The sequence below is a fragment of the Clinocottus analis genome, unplaced genomic scaffold (assembly GCF_023055335.1).
Source record: "Clinocottus analis isolate CAN_PGR_092001 unplaced genomic scaffold, fCliAna1.0.p SCAF_333, whole genome shotgun sequence".
NCBI classification, from domain to species: Eukaryota; Metazoa; Chordata; class Actinopteri; order Perciformes; family Cottidae; genus Clinocottus; species Clinocottus analis.
The window spans coordinates 1-16,154 of NW_027176080.1; the positions used below are offsets into that span (position 1 = coordinate 1).

At 40.9% G+C, this 16,154-nt stretch overlaps 2 protein-coding genes across 2 annotated transcripts; both read left to right on the forward strand.

The window, feature by feature from the left end:
* Window positions 1–3,755: 3,755 nt before the first annotated feature.
* LOC137799002 (cathepsin Z-like) lies at window positions 3,756–7,474 on the forward strand. The gene is made up of 6 exons (XM_068596064.1): window positions 3,756–3,916; window positions 5,357–5,520; window positions 5,733–5,912; window positions 6,135–6,285; window positions 6,983–7,148; window positions 7,332–7,474. Exons 1-6 carry the CDS (start codon window positions 3,786–3,788, stop codon window positions 7,443–7,445), a joined length of 906 nt encoding a protein of 301 aa, XP_068452165.1. The 5' UTR covers window positions 3,756–3,785; the 3' UTR covers window positions 7,446–7,474.
* Window positions 7,475–10,187: 2,713 nt separating this feature from the next.
* LOC137799003 (metallophosphoesterase 1-like) lies at window positions 10,188–15,888 on the forward strand. The gene is made up of 6 exons (XM_068596065.1): window positions 10,188–10,635; window positions 10,804–10,912; window positions 12,325–12,428; window positions 13,371–13,451; window positions 14,889–14,997; window positions 15,355–15,888. Exons 1-6 carry the CDS (start codon window positions 10,385–10,387, stop codon window positions 15,529–15,531), a joined length of 831 nt encoding a protein of 276 aa, XP_068452166.1. The 5' UTR covers window positions 10,188–10,384; the 3' UTR covers window positions 15,532–15,888.
* Window positions 15,889–16,154: the final 266 nt, after the last annotated feature.

Below are 16,154 nucleotides of genomic sequence, written 5' to 3' on the forward strand. Positions count from 1 at the left end.
GAAAACTGTGTCCTCCACATCAACTCCAAAATGAGATGTTTGAGAAAAAAAGTCACCAGGTCTCGTTAATGTATTAAAGGCACATTAATTAATCAAGTTTTCAGGCTCTCGTAAAAGACAGTTGGAAATCAATGTGAATGAAATGACAACAGCACTATTACAAACATGTTGGGATTTTTTGCTCTACAGTTGACAACTGAAGGTCAATGTATTCGCTTACAGCTCCATCACATCGGCCTCAACAATAGTCTTTCATTGTTATCTTGCTTCTTTTTTTTCCCTTGCTGTCTAGTCTAGACAGAAACTCTGTCTAAAATGTTCATGAATGTTGAATTTCTTCTATTTTCCCACACTGATCCCACACTGTCAGTCTGCAGCAGCTTTTGCCAAGAAGAAAACAGAAGTGCAAATTAGATTAACGTCCAGATTGCTTCAATATTGATCCGCGAGTGAAATCCAAACTGTGTGTGCATTCAATATTTACATGGATGCACTTTCCATGCACTCTAAAGGTGCGTCTGCGTAAGTGGGCTTTTTAGTGTCTCTCTGTGGTGGATGTGGGCAGATCGCCTCTTTAGGAATTTAGACAGAAATGCAGTTTATTGTTGTATGAAAACCCTGTAACTCCAGTTTACAAACTGCACCAATGTGAATCATCCTTTTGTCGGTGTATTCTGCAATCTTTTCGCGCATAACAATTGTGTCAACTATACTGTCGTTTCCAATTATACCGGTTTTATTATTTTTTCGAAACTAATTCAACTTTTGTTTTCTGATGGCGGCGCAAAATGAAAAGTCAGAGGATCCAATCCTGAGGGGACATGGTAATCCATCCAATAGCTGTCCAGACATTTCACTCAAAGCAGAGGAAACATCTGGGGATCACTGAAGTCTGTGTGAGTCATCCTCTGAGAAGCATGAATGTTTTTACAAAATGTAACTTATTCCTCCAGTATTTGTTGAAGTATTTTATTCTGGACCGATGAACATTGCTGTCCGAAGAGCCAAGCTCCGACTTCAAAAACTCAAGCTTCAACTCTTCACTATCAAACTGTCACTTGATATTCATTCCAAGCACAAAGAGCAGTCTTTGCATTGAATACGTGATTTTTAGAGTGTTTACCTGCTGTCTGTCCGCGTGTAAGAAATCAGCATTAGAAGGTGGTACATATTGTGAATTGATGGATAATGGCGTTCATTAGCTGATGATTAAACATCTGTTTAGTGGTGTCATCCAGGCTTGTGTCGCCTCGGCATTAGCAGACAGGAAGATGCTCATGCTAATGCACATGTCCAGGATGTCAGCCTCATCGTAAAGATGGATTGGAAGCACTTGTATTGCCGCAGGGTTGTTTTAAACATTTTATTTACGTCCTGAAGAAGCCAGTGAGGTCGTGTGTTATTGAGAACTGTGCGATGACCTCAGAGGTCAAAGGTCAGAGGGACTTTATTCCTCTGGTCACTGGACCAGAGGAATAGGCGGCGTCCGCTGTAAGAGAAAACAAGCAGCAAGTGACTTGATGAGGAACGTTGAGTGTTTCAGTGATTAAAATAAGATTCAGTTGGAGATTAATGACTTTTTCGCCCAGAATTGTAGTTATTTATTTTATTATCCTAACTTTTGATAGCAGCTCGGGTTAGGTTTGTTTGGTTCCGCTTCCAGAAGCTTTAAATGCAGACTAATAAATTATTTGAGGTTAGCGACTCCTTCTGGGAACGCTCAACCTCCCCGTCCGCACTGTCACATATATCATCATTTTCTGATGTTCAGAGTCATTTTTTTGTATTTGCTCTGTGATGAAGTGCGGTTTATATTGACCTACTTTACCTCAGCCGCTCTCAGCGGCTTGTACTGCAACCAATGACTTCCTACATTTATAATACTTTCAAAATTTCCCTGCATACATTGTTTTCAGCTGTGTGGGTTACATGTGGAGCTGGAAAGAACCGTAAAGAAATACTTAGAACCTCAAAGTGTTCACTCACTTTTTAAAAAGGCCAATAACACAGTATAAAGGTTAACAAATAAACTTCCTATTCAGATATATACGACATCATTATGGTTGTTGCACTGATGCGTAAAGAATATTTTTAACAGTGTTAAATAGTATCTGCATTATTTTATGAACTGATCAAACTATGTGTAAAATATGTAGCTGCAAACATTATTGAAGTAAAGCTATGTATTGAATAAGCTGCAAAATACATGTATTTAGAGTACATACACAACAATTTCCGTTCCTTCTATGATCAATTTCCTCCCTGAATAATAACTTTTGAGCTTCTCAGTATAATTCCTCATCTGTAGACCAACAATGTAAATAATAGAAACAAAATTTAACAAAACCGGCCCAGAAATGTATTGAAAGCTAAAAATAAATAAATAAATAATTGTACAAGCAGAGTGGCATCTGCTAATAATAAAGATAATAAAGATAATGATCTGTAAAACTATACCGTCACTTTTAGTTTTGCCATTTGCCTTCAGACCCGTTCAACCTTTTTTGGGGCCCAGCAGGAAGCAGCTAATTCATTTTTAAAGCCAATGTTCCTAAATGTTCTTAAGCTCACATTAACATCAACGCATGCACCTCATTTCCTCTCACTGCTGAACAGCTTTTACATGAGCTGCTAGGCATCACAATCTGAATATGGATCACACAACAAATAACTGGTGATTTATCTTGTGCTTCTGCTGAAGGTTCATTAGGTGCCTAATGCACATCTAATCTGATTCAAGTCGAATCATTAAAAGCACAAACAATAGTGCTTCCCTTTCACAAAAACAGCCCGTGATTGAAGTTGAGCCTCATCCCGTGATATACTAACCGTGTTAAGAGCATCAAAATATCCTTTAAAACCAAACAGCCGCATTAGGTTTAATGTGATTGTAACTGGAAACTGAGTGTGTTATCTAAAAGTTTCCTGCTGATCCTGCAAAACCTGCAACACTCCAACAGCTGTTTTTATTCAGATGACTTTATTGATCAGTGTGGTGAAAAGCACAATGGAGTCAGCTGGCAAACTATCTTTATCAAGAAAAAATTTAATTCCAGAATGGACAAGCGTTCTAGTTTGAAAGTTCTCTCCGTAAACTGACAGTCTTCACTTGCACAATGTGAAGGACAATTGATGTTTTCATTACTATTTCAGTTTTATACATTTTAGTTATAGGCCTGCGGCTAATAGGTCATTAAGGTTTGTGCAGACTTCTGTGGTCTACTGAATTGTTCCTGATCTGTCAAAGTTGGAAAGTGACCATGTACATATGCTCAACTATAGGTTACTGTACTGAAGTACAATGGGGTTTTTTTTTTTAAAGTACATGAAAACGGAAATTAAGTTTCCATTATATGCTGCTTTATACACCTTCAGTACATGCATTTGACAGCTTTAGTCAATAAATATGAATAAAAATGCAACCATGAAATAATGTTGTATTATTATAAGACCTAATAACGCACAGTCATGTATAAAGTTGTTTTCTACAAGTAAAAACTCTGCACAAGGCATATGTTTGTAATTTAAGTATTGTATGATGCTAAAGCCTGTTTTCTAGTTACACTTTAAATGCAGGATTAGTACTTAAACTAAAAGCATTTCTACAACAGCTTTGCTACTTTTACACAAGTAAAGCTCTGTGAACTTGTTCAACACAGTTTCGAAAATAAGTTCTGTCCCACATCTATTATGACATTTACCGCCAATATGACGTGCAGGTTGTCCGCGCTGCCGACAGGGGGCGATGTGTGCCCGTCACGTGAAGGCATTAAGGGAGATCCAACATGGCGTCTACAACAACAAACGCATCACTGCTGTTTTGCTTAGCGTCATTTTATTTGCAAATCAGCTCCTCCAGACTTACAGCAGAGTCGTGTTATAAACCCATCACCGACGACAGACCCGACTCTGTCAAGTAAGTGGCGAGAAAAATGTACTTTTTCCTTCTGACTGACTGTTAATGTGCACCGTCAGACACCGACCCGTTACCGCCAGTTACTTTATGTTCCTGCCGTTTGGATAGTACTTTCAGTAAGTGCACGCGTTCCGTTGTAGTCTTCCTGAAGTATTTGCCAGCCTACAGTGGTGAGTTTATAGTAAATCAACATTAGTCATCTGGAAAAATGTAACGTAACTCTTACGTCACTAATCTGTTAGCAACTACTTTACGTTACTCAAGGAGTAACGTTACCAAGCAGCTTGTACTCGAGTACTTTACATGGTATGCTACATTTGGAGGTACATCTTGTTAACTCAGCAGCCTTGAAACCAGGGGAGCAACTTTGAGAATATGGTGAAATGAAAAAACAAATTAAGGATAGTTTCACACTTTCAAAGTATTTCCCTAAAAAAAAATTTTAAAAAAAAAACACAAAAATAGGACCAACACAGAACTGTTTCACAGGTGAGAGTGAAACATTGTACAAATACAAAATTACAAATGATCTAAACAAAATGCTCACTAGCAAGTCATTTAAAGAATACAAAGCAGAAACCAAACATTACAATTAACACAAGCATCTTGACACTTAAGAGCAAGTTAACACAAGACCAGACCAACAGGTTCTTATTCACTTTTTTCAAGCAGTCACTGTATGTACAACAACAAGTACAGGAACCACTACGACTAAAAATGAAAGCTCACACAGAACACAGGTTCCCATCCAGCTGGTTCCAACCCTCGTCCCTGGTGGAAGACACTTGTGAACCCATTCCACCAAAAGATAATCAGAAGCTGGCGGCATGCAGTAAAGAAAAAACAACCAGTGCTGGCTGAATGCATGGGATCTACCAACCAAGATGTGTCCATACTCACCTAGTATGCTGCTCCCTTCAAACAGAAATTAACTCCACAAAAGTAACCAAACAAAAATCCTGTTCCCAAAAATCTGTCACCATGCTAAATACCTGATGCATTTAAATCTGTACTGAAAAGAACGCTGACAGACCACAAAAAGTATTTAAAAAAAACAAATTAGTGCCAATAAGCAAGCCTCATTTGTCACATTAAGGCTACATTTAATCTGACCAAATGGGTTGGCATCCGGGACCAGGCCCCATTTGTCACAAACTGACTCAGGGAATGTGACCAGGAGGAAATCCATGCATGGTTACACTTAAAACTAACACAATCAAGGTGCACAACCAAAAGGCCCAGGTGGGCTTAATCAAGCTAACGACCCTCCTCTGCTGAAACAGCCTCTAAGAAAGTGGGAGGGGCATCATAAATGTCTAATTGAAACATGACTTTTCTGCGTTATCATATGTTTCTACATCACAAATGCATTGATGTGTCTATATCCTACAAGATCACTGGATAACTGGATATGAGCCTCATCATTTTGACTTATTTCAGGACACGGCCCCGCCCACATGAGTATGTGAAGGTGTCGGACCTTCCTCCGTCCTGGGACTGGAGGAACATCGAGGGAAAGAATTATGTGAGCGTCACACGGAACCAGCACATCCCCCAGTACTGTGGGTCCTGCTGGGCCATGGGAGCCACCAGTGCACTCGCTGGTAATCAAGTGGGGGGTTGAGGAGGGAGGAGATAAGACAAGATGGTAATAGAGGGATAGACAGAAATTGGGATTGATGTAAAAAATGTTATATACAGTATGCATATTGTGATGCGCTATATTAAGCAATTTCTAATCGCCCACCCAAGTGAAAGCATCCTTTGATCCTTTGACTAAACTTTACCGTTTGTCATTGTCGCTCTTTTCTCCAAGACCGTATCAACGTGAAGCGCGGAGGGGCGTGGCCGTCGGCCTACCTGTCAGTCCAGAACGTGATAGACTGTGGGGGGGCGGGCTCTTGTTACGGAGGAGATCACATGAAAGTCTACGCCTACGCACACGAGAGAGGCATTCCTGATGAAACCTGCAACAACTACCAAGCCAAAAACCAAAGTATACAAATATACAATTTCTATCTTACCATGTTGAATTTACACTATATTGTCAGAAGTATGTGGACACCCTGGTCTAAACACATTTGCGATTTTGCTTTTTACATCACATTGTAACAGTATACTGGAAATAAAAAATGTATCTTCATGGAAATGAAATGAAATTGCAGGGTACGCGTTGCACTGCGCTGTGAATCATTATAGATCATGTCATTTGTTTTAGAGTGTGAGCAGTTCAACCAGTGTGGCACCTGCTCCTTCTTCCAATCCTGTGCCATCGTGAAGAACTACACTATTTGGAAAGTGGGCGACTATGGAAAAGTTTCTGGGAGAAACAAGATAAAAGCGGAAATTTACAGCAATGGGCCCATCAGGTAGAGTAAGTCATCCTCCCCAGTCATTTCCTAATTATCCATCCACCTACACACTCTGTGTGAAGTGATTCAGCTCGAACTTTTCACAGCGATTCTTCATCATAGTGACGTTTTTATTTTTAGATACATATTTTATCATTTAAAAACTGAGAAAAGCAGCAGCAGGAGTATAACTTTATTTCACTTGCATTCGTCTTCAAAATACAGTAAACTATTCATCTTGTATCTAACATTCAGACACATTTTTCACCATGTATCCAATTTATTAATAAACACAACTTAGACTTACATCACCCAACAATTGCCTTATTTTCCTTAATCTGTCCATTTATAGCTTAATATCTTTCACGAGCTGTTATTACTTCAGTAAAGTTCTGGCTTTGACAGCTTTATTTAGTCTTTAAAGAAAATCCATGCTGTATGAACAAGGTCTTATAAATATTCTTTTCTAATACCTGCAGATTGAGTTAAAACAACTTTTTCATGAAATATGAGCGTCAGTATGTGTTGAAAACAACATCTGACTGCAAATAATTTCGATCAGAAAACTGCATGTGACACTCAAAGTTCCCACACTGCCTGAGACACATTTAATTTAACTAGAGCAATATTTACTGCTGCTTTTACAGCCCGAAAGCACTGCCCTTTCCACGAAAAAAAGATTCAGACTTGAGAAACTCTCCACTCTGTCTTTCAGTTGTGCCCTGATGGCCACCGACGGCCTGGAGGAATACACTGGAGGGATCTTCTCCGAGTTTCACCCGCTGTCTTTGCCAAATCACATTGTCTCTGTGGCTGGTTGGGGCGTGGCCGAGGATGAAACCGAGTACTGGATCGTCAGGAACTCCTGGGGAGAGTTTTGGGTTGGTCTCTCTCTCTCTCTTTCTGCTTTCAGTCTGACATGAATCAGCCCTGCGGCTAAAATGTGCACACCTCACTACTTTCAAAGTCATGACTTCACTCTCTTATCTTTTAAGTTGCGACCCAGTGGTGTCATTGACTTTGCTTTCCTGCATGCAGAATAAAAACACATGTTTTGTTTTCAGGGAGAACACGGCTGGGCAAGAATAGTCACCAGTGCCTATAAAGGAGGAAAAGGAAATTGGTTCAACCTTGGTATTGAGAAGCACTGTGCATATGGAGACCCTGTGGTGATATAGTGTCTTATTAAAGTGATGGAAAGGCTTCAGTTTTGTCATGACTCTGTTTTTTTTTAGACATTGAAACTAGTTTGTATCAATTGAAAGGTATTCTTTAGGAAAATATTGTGTTTGTTAGAGGGGATATTTGCCAAAGTGTCTTGAATAGGAGCAGTAACTTCCTGGAGTCTCTGCTGGTTGAATTAGTTCAATTCAAGGGAACTTGTTAAATAGTGATTTTGTTTTTAAGGATTGTGTACCTTTGGCTCCAGCTACTTGTTTGCCCCACATAGTGTCTTCTCATCTAACTCTAACTCTCATTTACAAGCTGAACCACATTCAGACACTACATTTAAATAAATATTCTAACACAGATTAATATTATTATCATAATAGATCATTTCTTAGGTCAGAAAATGCAACCTGGATAGGTGACCTGCCCCTCCTGAATTAAATGTCAAGCTTAAAATATCAATTTTCTTTTAAAGAAAACAGTGCAAAAGCTGCTGGTTCTTCACCATTACTTGTATCACTCCTCTCACTTTTAAATTCAGCTGTGAAACAGCGTTGGCAGGCCTCAGGTAAGGGGAGCTTACAGTTGCACTTCTCTTTTCACCCACACAGCATAACATCTGCACAAGGATCTCATAATGAGCGGACCATGGAGAGTTACCATAAATCAAATCCGTATCGCAGAGAAGCAGCAGATACTTTCACCACTTCCCTATAACACGAGCGGGGCGTCATCTCCTGAAGTGCACACTCGACTCGCGGAAATGTCTTCAGTTGTTGCGTTAATGAAGCGTGATATTCTTTGTCGACGATGAACAGATGCAAGAATCCTTAATGCGGACTGATTAATCTTCTTCTGTGCCACAAAACAACATTAAAAACAAATCAATGTGTATTAATCCACGGCTGAATATAGTGTCCAACAGATGCACTATTTATTATTTTGTTCAAATGTGGCATTTGCTACAGCGCCTAGTAGTCATATGTTATTAATGTGTTCATAGTTTGACCCACAGGAGAGACTAAAGCCTCTGACCGCTCCCAGCTTTTGAGTTTCTTTGTGTGAACAATCTTTTTACATAAAGACGTGATGTGGGTTTGTTGATATCAGCGCTTTCTTCTTTCTACTCACAGGACAGCTCTGTTAATCAGTTCCAGGGTTTACAACCAAGTCGCACATTTGAGAGTCAGTTTACAATTTAAAGCAAATACATGTCCTCTGCAATTCACGCCCTCTCCGACTTGTGAGTGGAGCAAAGCCAGGCCCAACATCTGGAGGGGAGCAGAGTTTTGAGGCTCCACCCTCTTACTTTGGTTTCTCGAGACAAAAAGAATCATTTATACAAAGAATTCACAAGTCTGAAAAACTGAGATGCCTTTCCCTGTAGTCATGTTGCCATGCATCCGTTTCCTCTCCGTGCTGATGTTGCAATGCTCTACTTTTCACTCCTGCAGCTTCCCCATTCTGCACGAGTCAAGTCTCGCTCTGAACATAAGTTTCAACAAATGTTTTAGGGAGAGTCAGCGGGAAGACAGGACGTGAGTCAAGGGGCCCCTCTTTGCATGCAAAAGCAGATCATAACAGGAACATGCATGACTCGTGAACGCAGACCGACTGGTTGAGCAGGTGTAGCTTAAGGCCATAAATAGATCAGTTTGGTTAAAGTAGTTTCCTGTGTGGCTGAAACTCCTCTGCTTGTAGTTTCATGGCTGCACACACAAGCGGTCTCCCGCTGATTAGATTTCAGCTCGTAATCACTTAATCTCCTTTGTCCCATAGGTGTTGGCTCCTTTCCATCTGTTAGTATTTGTATGTTTGTGTGGACAGATGCCAGATTTTGTCAGATTTGACCACTGATCAGATTTATTAACAGTCCTATTGGTTACGAAATGATAACATGGCTTCTTTATGAACTTTTAACTCAAGTCTTGTTGTTCCTCTATCTCGGTCTGGCCATCCCTCCCACCCTCCACCTCTCCTCGATCATACAGTCAAGTCAGCAGGTGTTCGCAAGAAAAATACCGGAAGTTGGCCGATTTTCTTCTTTTTTTTTATTGAATTTAATTTGCCACGTTTGAGAGAGAAAAAAGTGGGACTTTGTGAGATAATAAAAAAATAAAAGATACATTTAAGATGTATTTACAAGAGTGTAACACAAGTTGTATGTTATGCTGAAAAAATATTAGTGATGCTTACACATTGATACATGAATAATTATCATATTTCATTCTGAAACGTGCCATGCTGCATGATGAGTGAATTTACTCTTGGTACTTAACATATACTTTGATGATATTACTTTTGTACTTTATGTAAGATTTGAATGCGTTTACTTGTATACTTTCTCAACCACTATCACTCACAAGAAATGCTATTTGACAGTAATGATTGTTTTTAAGATATTTTACATATGTGTTCCATATATCTGTAGTTGTGTGTAACCTGCCCAACCAAGTGGTGGGAGAAATAAAAGCTTACATAATTGCCACGATTTGTACCGTGTGGTATTGCTACTTTTACTGAGGTAAAACATCTGAGTACATCACATATTCCATTTTAAAACACACATCATTTTCCAAATAGATGCGATCGTAAAATTGCATTTTCAGTTTTATTTTTGAAAGAACCAGCACCGGAAATGCTGTTTCCAGCTTGACGGTTCAGAGCAGAGAGGTGCGAGTTGGTTGCGCATCAGCTGCAGACTGCTGCTCCTCTCTCGGCTGCATGTCTCTCTACAGGCTGAGGGCATTTTGCGTTTTTTTTATACTTTATATCTCATATTTTGAACACCGGGAACAACGGGGCCTCAGAGCCACTTGCCATGAGCATCACACGGCTGGAGACCTGAACAGTCGCGTCTGGACGAGGGGGGGAAGATGCCTCATGGACCGCTCCATCACCGCCAGTGCGCCAGTTCAGGGCATCCCAGACGCCGAATAACAACGAGATGCCGAGGTTTAGCGTCAGGTGGATGGTCGCGCTGGTGCTGATCCTCCTGGTCGGCGGCGCTTTCTTTTACTGCGAGTATCTCATTTACTTCCCGACCATCCTCAAGTGCGCCTGGCCGAAGATCAGCCATGCACGCGGGGGAGAGGGCATCGACGGCCGGCCGATGGACGCAGCGGTCCGCGCCATGGTGCTGTCGGACACGCACCTCCTCGGAGCCGTCGGAGGACACTGGTTCGACAAGCTGAGGAGGTAATGTCTTTTTTTTATTTGTTTTATGTTGTATTTTTTTTTTTTTTTTTTTTTTTTTAAGAAGCAATCCATCACTCGTCCTCGATCCAGCCGTTCGTGCTCCGGGGCTCTGCAGGACTGTAAACAAAAACAACGAATGACGCTTACTTGTTGTCTCCAAACGCACAGGGAATGGCAGATGGAGAGGGCTTTCCAGACCGCTCTGTGGCTGCTCAGGCCCGAAATAGTGTTTATTCTCGGGGATATCTTCGACGAAGGCAAGTGGAGCTCACCGAAGGTAACGTAGAGCTCCCTTGTTCCCTTCTTGCTTTGTCTGAAAACCCACCGTGCTTATGATGAGGATGAGGAGGATGGTGGTAGTGATGATGGTGATGGTGGAAGAAGATGCAGAGCAGGGGCCAGCACTCTCTGGTCATCATCATCATCATCATCACCTTGTACCATCCAGGCACCGGAGGCTGCAGGTTTTTTCAAGGAAAACATAAACAACAGCAGCAACCTGCATCCTCTCAGCTCTTCAAGGTTCATTCATCCTGTAGGAAAAAAACAAAAACATCATCTGGGAGAAAAGCTCACACATCTATTACTGGATCGTCATATGTGATCCGTCAAGTCAGATGGAAGAAAGATGAGGTGTTGAGCAAGTGCAGCACGCAGGAAAGCCTCATTAAAACAGGAAATAGAGCTTGCAGACGGTAACGTCTCCAATAATCTATTATGTTCCCCTCGTTCATTTTCACACTCGCTTGGCATCTCTTCTGTAAATTGTGGGATGTTTTTTGTTTGCAAGAGGAAGGGCCCAAAAGCTTTACATTTTCAGAAAAATAAATACTGGAGGAAGTCTGCAGCTATATCGAGATCTTTTCGTTGTGTATCAATTATTTTCTCGAATGACAGTGGAAATCCTCACGTTTTAGAACTTGAAAGCACAGTCAGTTTGACAAAATCTAAACTATATATATATGTATGTTTTGGTAGTTTGGGAAACATCAAGATGTCTGCCTACTCTCCAATAGAACAGGACTATGTGGCACTCCACTTGTGGTGCTCAGAGCATCAATTACATATATTTGGAAAAGTCTCTTTCCAGAAATCCTGACCTGGAGGCTCATGGGGTTTCACAGACCTTCTTGTGTACATGTAACTGTGGTTGATAAAGAATAGTTCCCTTTAACTGACTTATTGTCTCAGGCTTTCTCTTAATAATTCAAAGCTTTGAATTTACAGAAAGAGAAATCATAACACAAGTAGGGCACGCAGCAACTAATGGCTATTTCCTCTTTTTTTTTTTTTACTAATTCAAAAAGACATAAACCATAAAAAAAAAGATGCAAATCTACACATTTCAGAACCTAAAATCAGCATTGTTTTTGTAATGCGTGCATCTGTCAATCCCCCCCCTAGTTCAGAGTAGCACCCGGGAGTCATTTAGAGACACATCAGAAGAAAAAACATCACGTAAACCCAGAGCGCTGATGTAATTAAATGTCTCCTGTGTGCGGCTTGGGCCCCTGCAGGTGCAGAATTGAATCTGGAGTGTGAATCAAAGCCACCCGGCTCAGACAGGCACCCATGGGAGCTGCTGGGTGACCCACAGAGATCCCATTAGCTCTCATGAAGCTTCCCAGGCGGGTTTGGTCTTATTAAAGGCCCGGCGCTCAAGTGTGTGCTTGTGTTGTCTCTCTGCAGCACTGGGAGGACGACGTGCGGCGCTTCCACAGGATGTTCAGACACTCCGCTGACACCGAACTGGTCGTACTGGTCGGCAACCATGACATCGGTTTCCATTATGAGTAAGAAACAGGCTGAACAGGCTTATTGTTTTTATGGTTCAACCTTTAGTCTTCATACTCCACCAGGCTCAGGTAACCTCTGATAAAGCTGTCATGAGTTCAGGTCGGGCGTCACAATAAAAGAAGGACTTTAAATTCCTCACTTGTTAGACCTCACAATACCTCTGGGTGATGATTTTTTAAAATTGTATTCTTCGGTTACAAACATCTGAAACCGGAAGAAAAGCTGTTGTATCTAAAGAAGACTATTGGCTGCCAAATAAATGTGAATAAAAGCCTCATATGCTGTTAGAGTGCCGAGTCAGCAGACGATAAGAACAAAGGGACTTTGTCCATGTTGCATTATCTTTGAGGAAATATTTGATTATGAGCCAATGAGGAGGACTTTTACTGAGATATACTGAACAAGGTCATGACATTCTCTAGTTATCTGCAAGAACACTGAGGTCACGTCTCATGTGTTGTTTTATGGGACGGCGATATGTTAAAATATTGTTGTAAATGTTATTGTAACAAGCTTCATTACAGACGACATACTGGAGACCTGACAGACTCAACTGTTCAAGATAAAACTAGTATTACAGAGGTCTTACTTTATGTTTATTGAGCCTGACTGTCAGTATCAGATTGCATTATATTGCGTTGAGGTTGCGTTCTTTGTGCGTGTCCGTGTGCGTGCGTGTGTGTACGTAACCCCCTCTTTTGTTTGAAATTCTTCTTCTTAAACTCTCAGTGGAAGAAGCGGTGAAAGCAAACACACCACGCTGCATGAAATCCTCCTGCAGTTTGTCATTTCATGCCTATGTGATTCATAAATTTGGGAGCATGCAGACACACACTCTTATGTAACCCCGCGTGACGGACCGACGTGGCAGACCGAGCAGCAGGTTGGCTATTTTGATTTCCGTGTGGTGAGCGTGTCGTCTGTCTGTCTCCCCGCAGGATGGACTGGTTCAAGCTGCAGCGCTTCGAGAAGGTCTTCAACGCTTCCTCCACCAGGATCGTCACCAAAAAGGGAGTCAAGTGAGTGGATGCGACGCACATGAGGACCCCGCAGGAACGTGACTCATCAGACCGGAAGGTCACAGGTTTAATCCCCCCCTAGAGAGGCAGTCTGTGACGGGAGGAGTGCTCTTAAATAAGACAAGAGAGTTCACTTCTCCAGAGATCTGAGATCTTTGCTTCAAGGCAAAAAAATATGACTTTGCATTTCAGTTTTCACAGTCTGCTGATTATGCAAAAAATCTACTTCCCGCCCATTTAGTTTGGTAGTGAGTCCTGAAAGTCCTTAAACCTTCTTCTTGTTTTCCTGGAAACTGAATATATGAAACTATAAGACGTTCTGGTATATTCACTACAATATGAAACTAGCTACAAGGATGTTCATAACTAAAGTTCAATTATTGTGCGGTGCATTGTTTTTTCATGAAGTTTCAACTGAAGTCATTTATTTTCATCTTTATTTTAGACAGACATGTTGTTTTATTCTAATATTCTATCATTATTTCACTTTATTTAAGAAAATATGGTTTTAGGAATCCAACATAGACATAAATCCTTTAATACAATGAGTAATATATATATATGTATATATATATATATATATATATATATATATATATATATATATATATATATATATATATGTATATATATATATATATATATATATATATATATATATATATGTATATATATATATATATATATATATATATGTATATATATATATATATATATATATATATATATATATATATATACATATATATATATATATGTAATACAGAAAGAAAAAATAGACTCATGTTTGCATAACTAAACTAAAAATAATTCATTATGTATTTCATTGTTTACATTGTAGATTACTGTTTTTGTTACTTATTTCCCAACTATGCATTATGTTTTCATTATACAGGTGTAACTAATGCAAAAAGGTGCTAAAATGAAAACTTTAATAATTTTAAACTGTAACTTTGTATCGATTACAGACCTTTTTGTCCCCATTCTGTTGCTACGGCAACAGCGTTGTTCCCTGTTCACTTCCTGTCTGCTACTGCGTGATCAAAACAGGAAATACAAAGGGACCCATTTAGAATATTAATGTTGTGAAATGTCGACAACACTAAGTATTAATGATACAAATACTCATTATTAAACCCTGATGTACATTGTTTCATCTAGTTTCACAAGGAAGTCCTCAAATGCCTAAAATATCCATAAAATACATCCTGCGTGTGTGCTGTCACATGAAGAGACACCCCGCTGAGCTGGTGTCAGCCGCTCAACAGTCGACCTCTAACCCCACAGAGGTCACCGCAGCAATGCTGGATTCATTGTGAAGGCGCTCAACCAAATGCTCTGAATGCCCCCAGAATGAGAACATTGTTATACGACGTGTCTTCTCTCCGACTTCCTGGCACAGTTGCTGAGTGTTGTTGCCGTGTCTTCTCTCTCCAGCTTCCTGCTGGTGAACAGCGTGGCCCTTCACGGCGACGGCTGTCCCATCTGCCAGTCGGTGGAGAAGGAGCTGATCAAACTCTCCAGAGACCTCAACTGCTCTCTTCAGGTGCGGGGAACATTTTGTTTGGAAGTTGGTTTGCAGGCGTTCGGGCTGTCGGCAAATTGAACACACACACACACACACACACACACACACACACACACACACACACACTCTCTGCTGCTCGTGTAGTGAGAAAGACTCAAAGTCAAGGGGCGGAAGAAGGAAAAACACACACTTCCATCCCGAAGCGCAGTCGTACTTGGAGCAGGCGTTTGGCTGCTTTTTTAAAGCGGCGGCTGATTGTGTTTCTGTCTTCCTGCACGAGAAGTGGAGGGAAACAAAACAACAAACGTCGTTGGAGGACATATTGCGAGCTCGTGGATAAGACGGTACGCTAAGACTCCGCTGTCTTTCCTGCAGAGTTCACAGTCGGGCAGCGGGGTGACGGACAGCTGCGAGGCCGCGCAGCTCTACCCTCCCACACCTCCCATCATGCTGCAGGTAAAGCGCTGCTGCGCTCTGCTGGTGTTCTCTCTTTCTGTCTTAACGCGCGAAGCGGGGAAGGATACAAGCGCTCTTCATCAGAAGCTCCTCTAGAATCAGTGCTGAAGTGATCGAGCTTGTCTCCGTAATCACAAACTCATATGTACAAGGGAAGATGAATGTGTACTTCCTGTCCTATTACCCATTCCTGGCTCCTCGGTGACCTCAGAGGAGAGGGATGATCAAAGGAAAGAAAATCATTTCTCACTAATAGGACACCTACTGAATTTGATCCGCTCAAATTATCTGGGAGGGCCGTGGTTTTATTCTCCTGTCAATGACATGAGACGGATCTATTACCAGCCAGTATGGACAGCAGGACAGATTTAAACATTCGTACTGCGCCGGAGAAAGTAAGAAAGTGAGTCCCACAAGGTTGGAACAAGGAACTTTGAGACTATAAAATGGGTCTTTGAGCAAAGCAGTCTGAAGGAGGAAGAAGAAAGTGTATCGAGTGTGTGTGCTGGTGATAAACAGAACAAAGGGTGTAAGGTTAGTCATGTCTAACTGACTATTGTGTGGTTAACTCGCTCCCATTCAGTGGCGTCCACTTGTCTAAACTTAGTTAGTAAGTAAAGCACACAAGCATGAGTCACAGTGAGGAAGAAGCTGCCTCGTGGGAATGTTTAAACATCCCTTCAAGCAGATATGTAAGCAGTTGATTTGATGTTTGAATT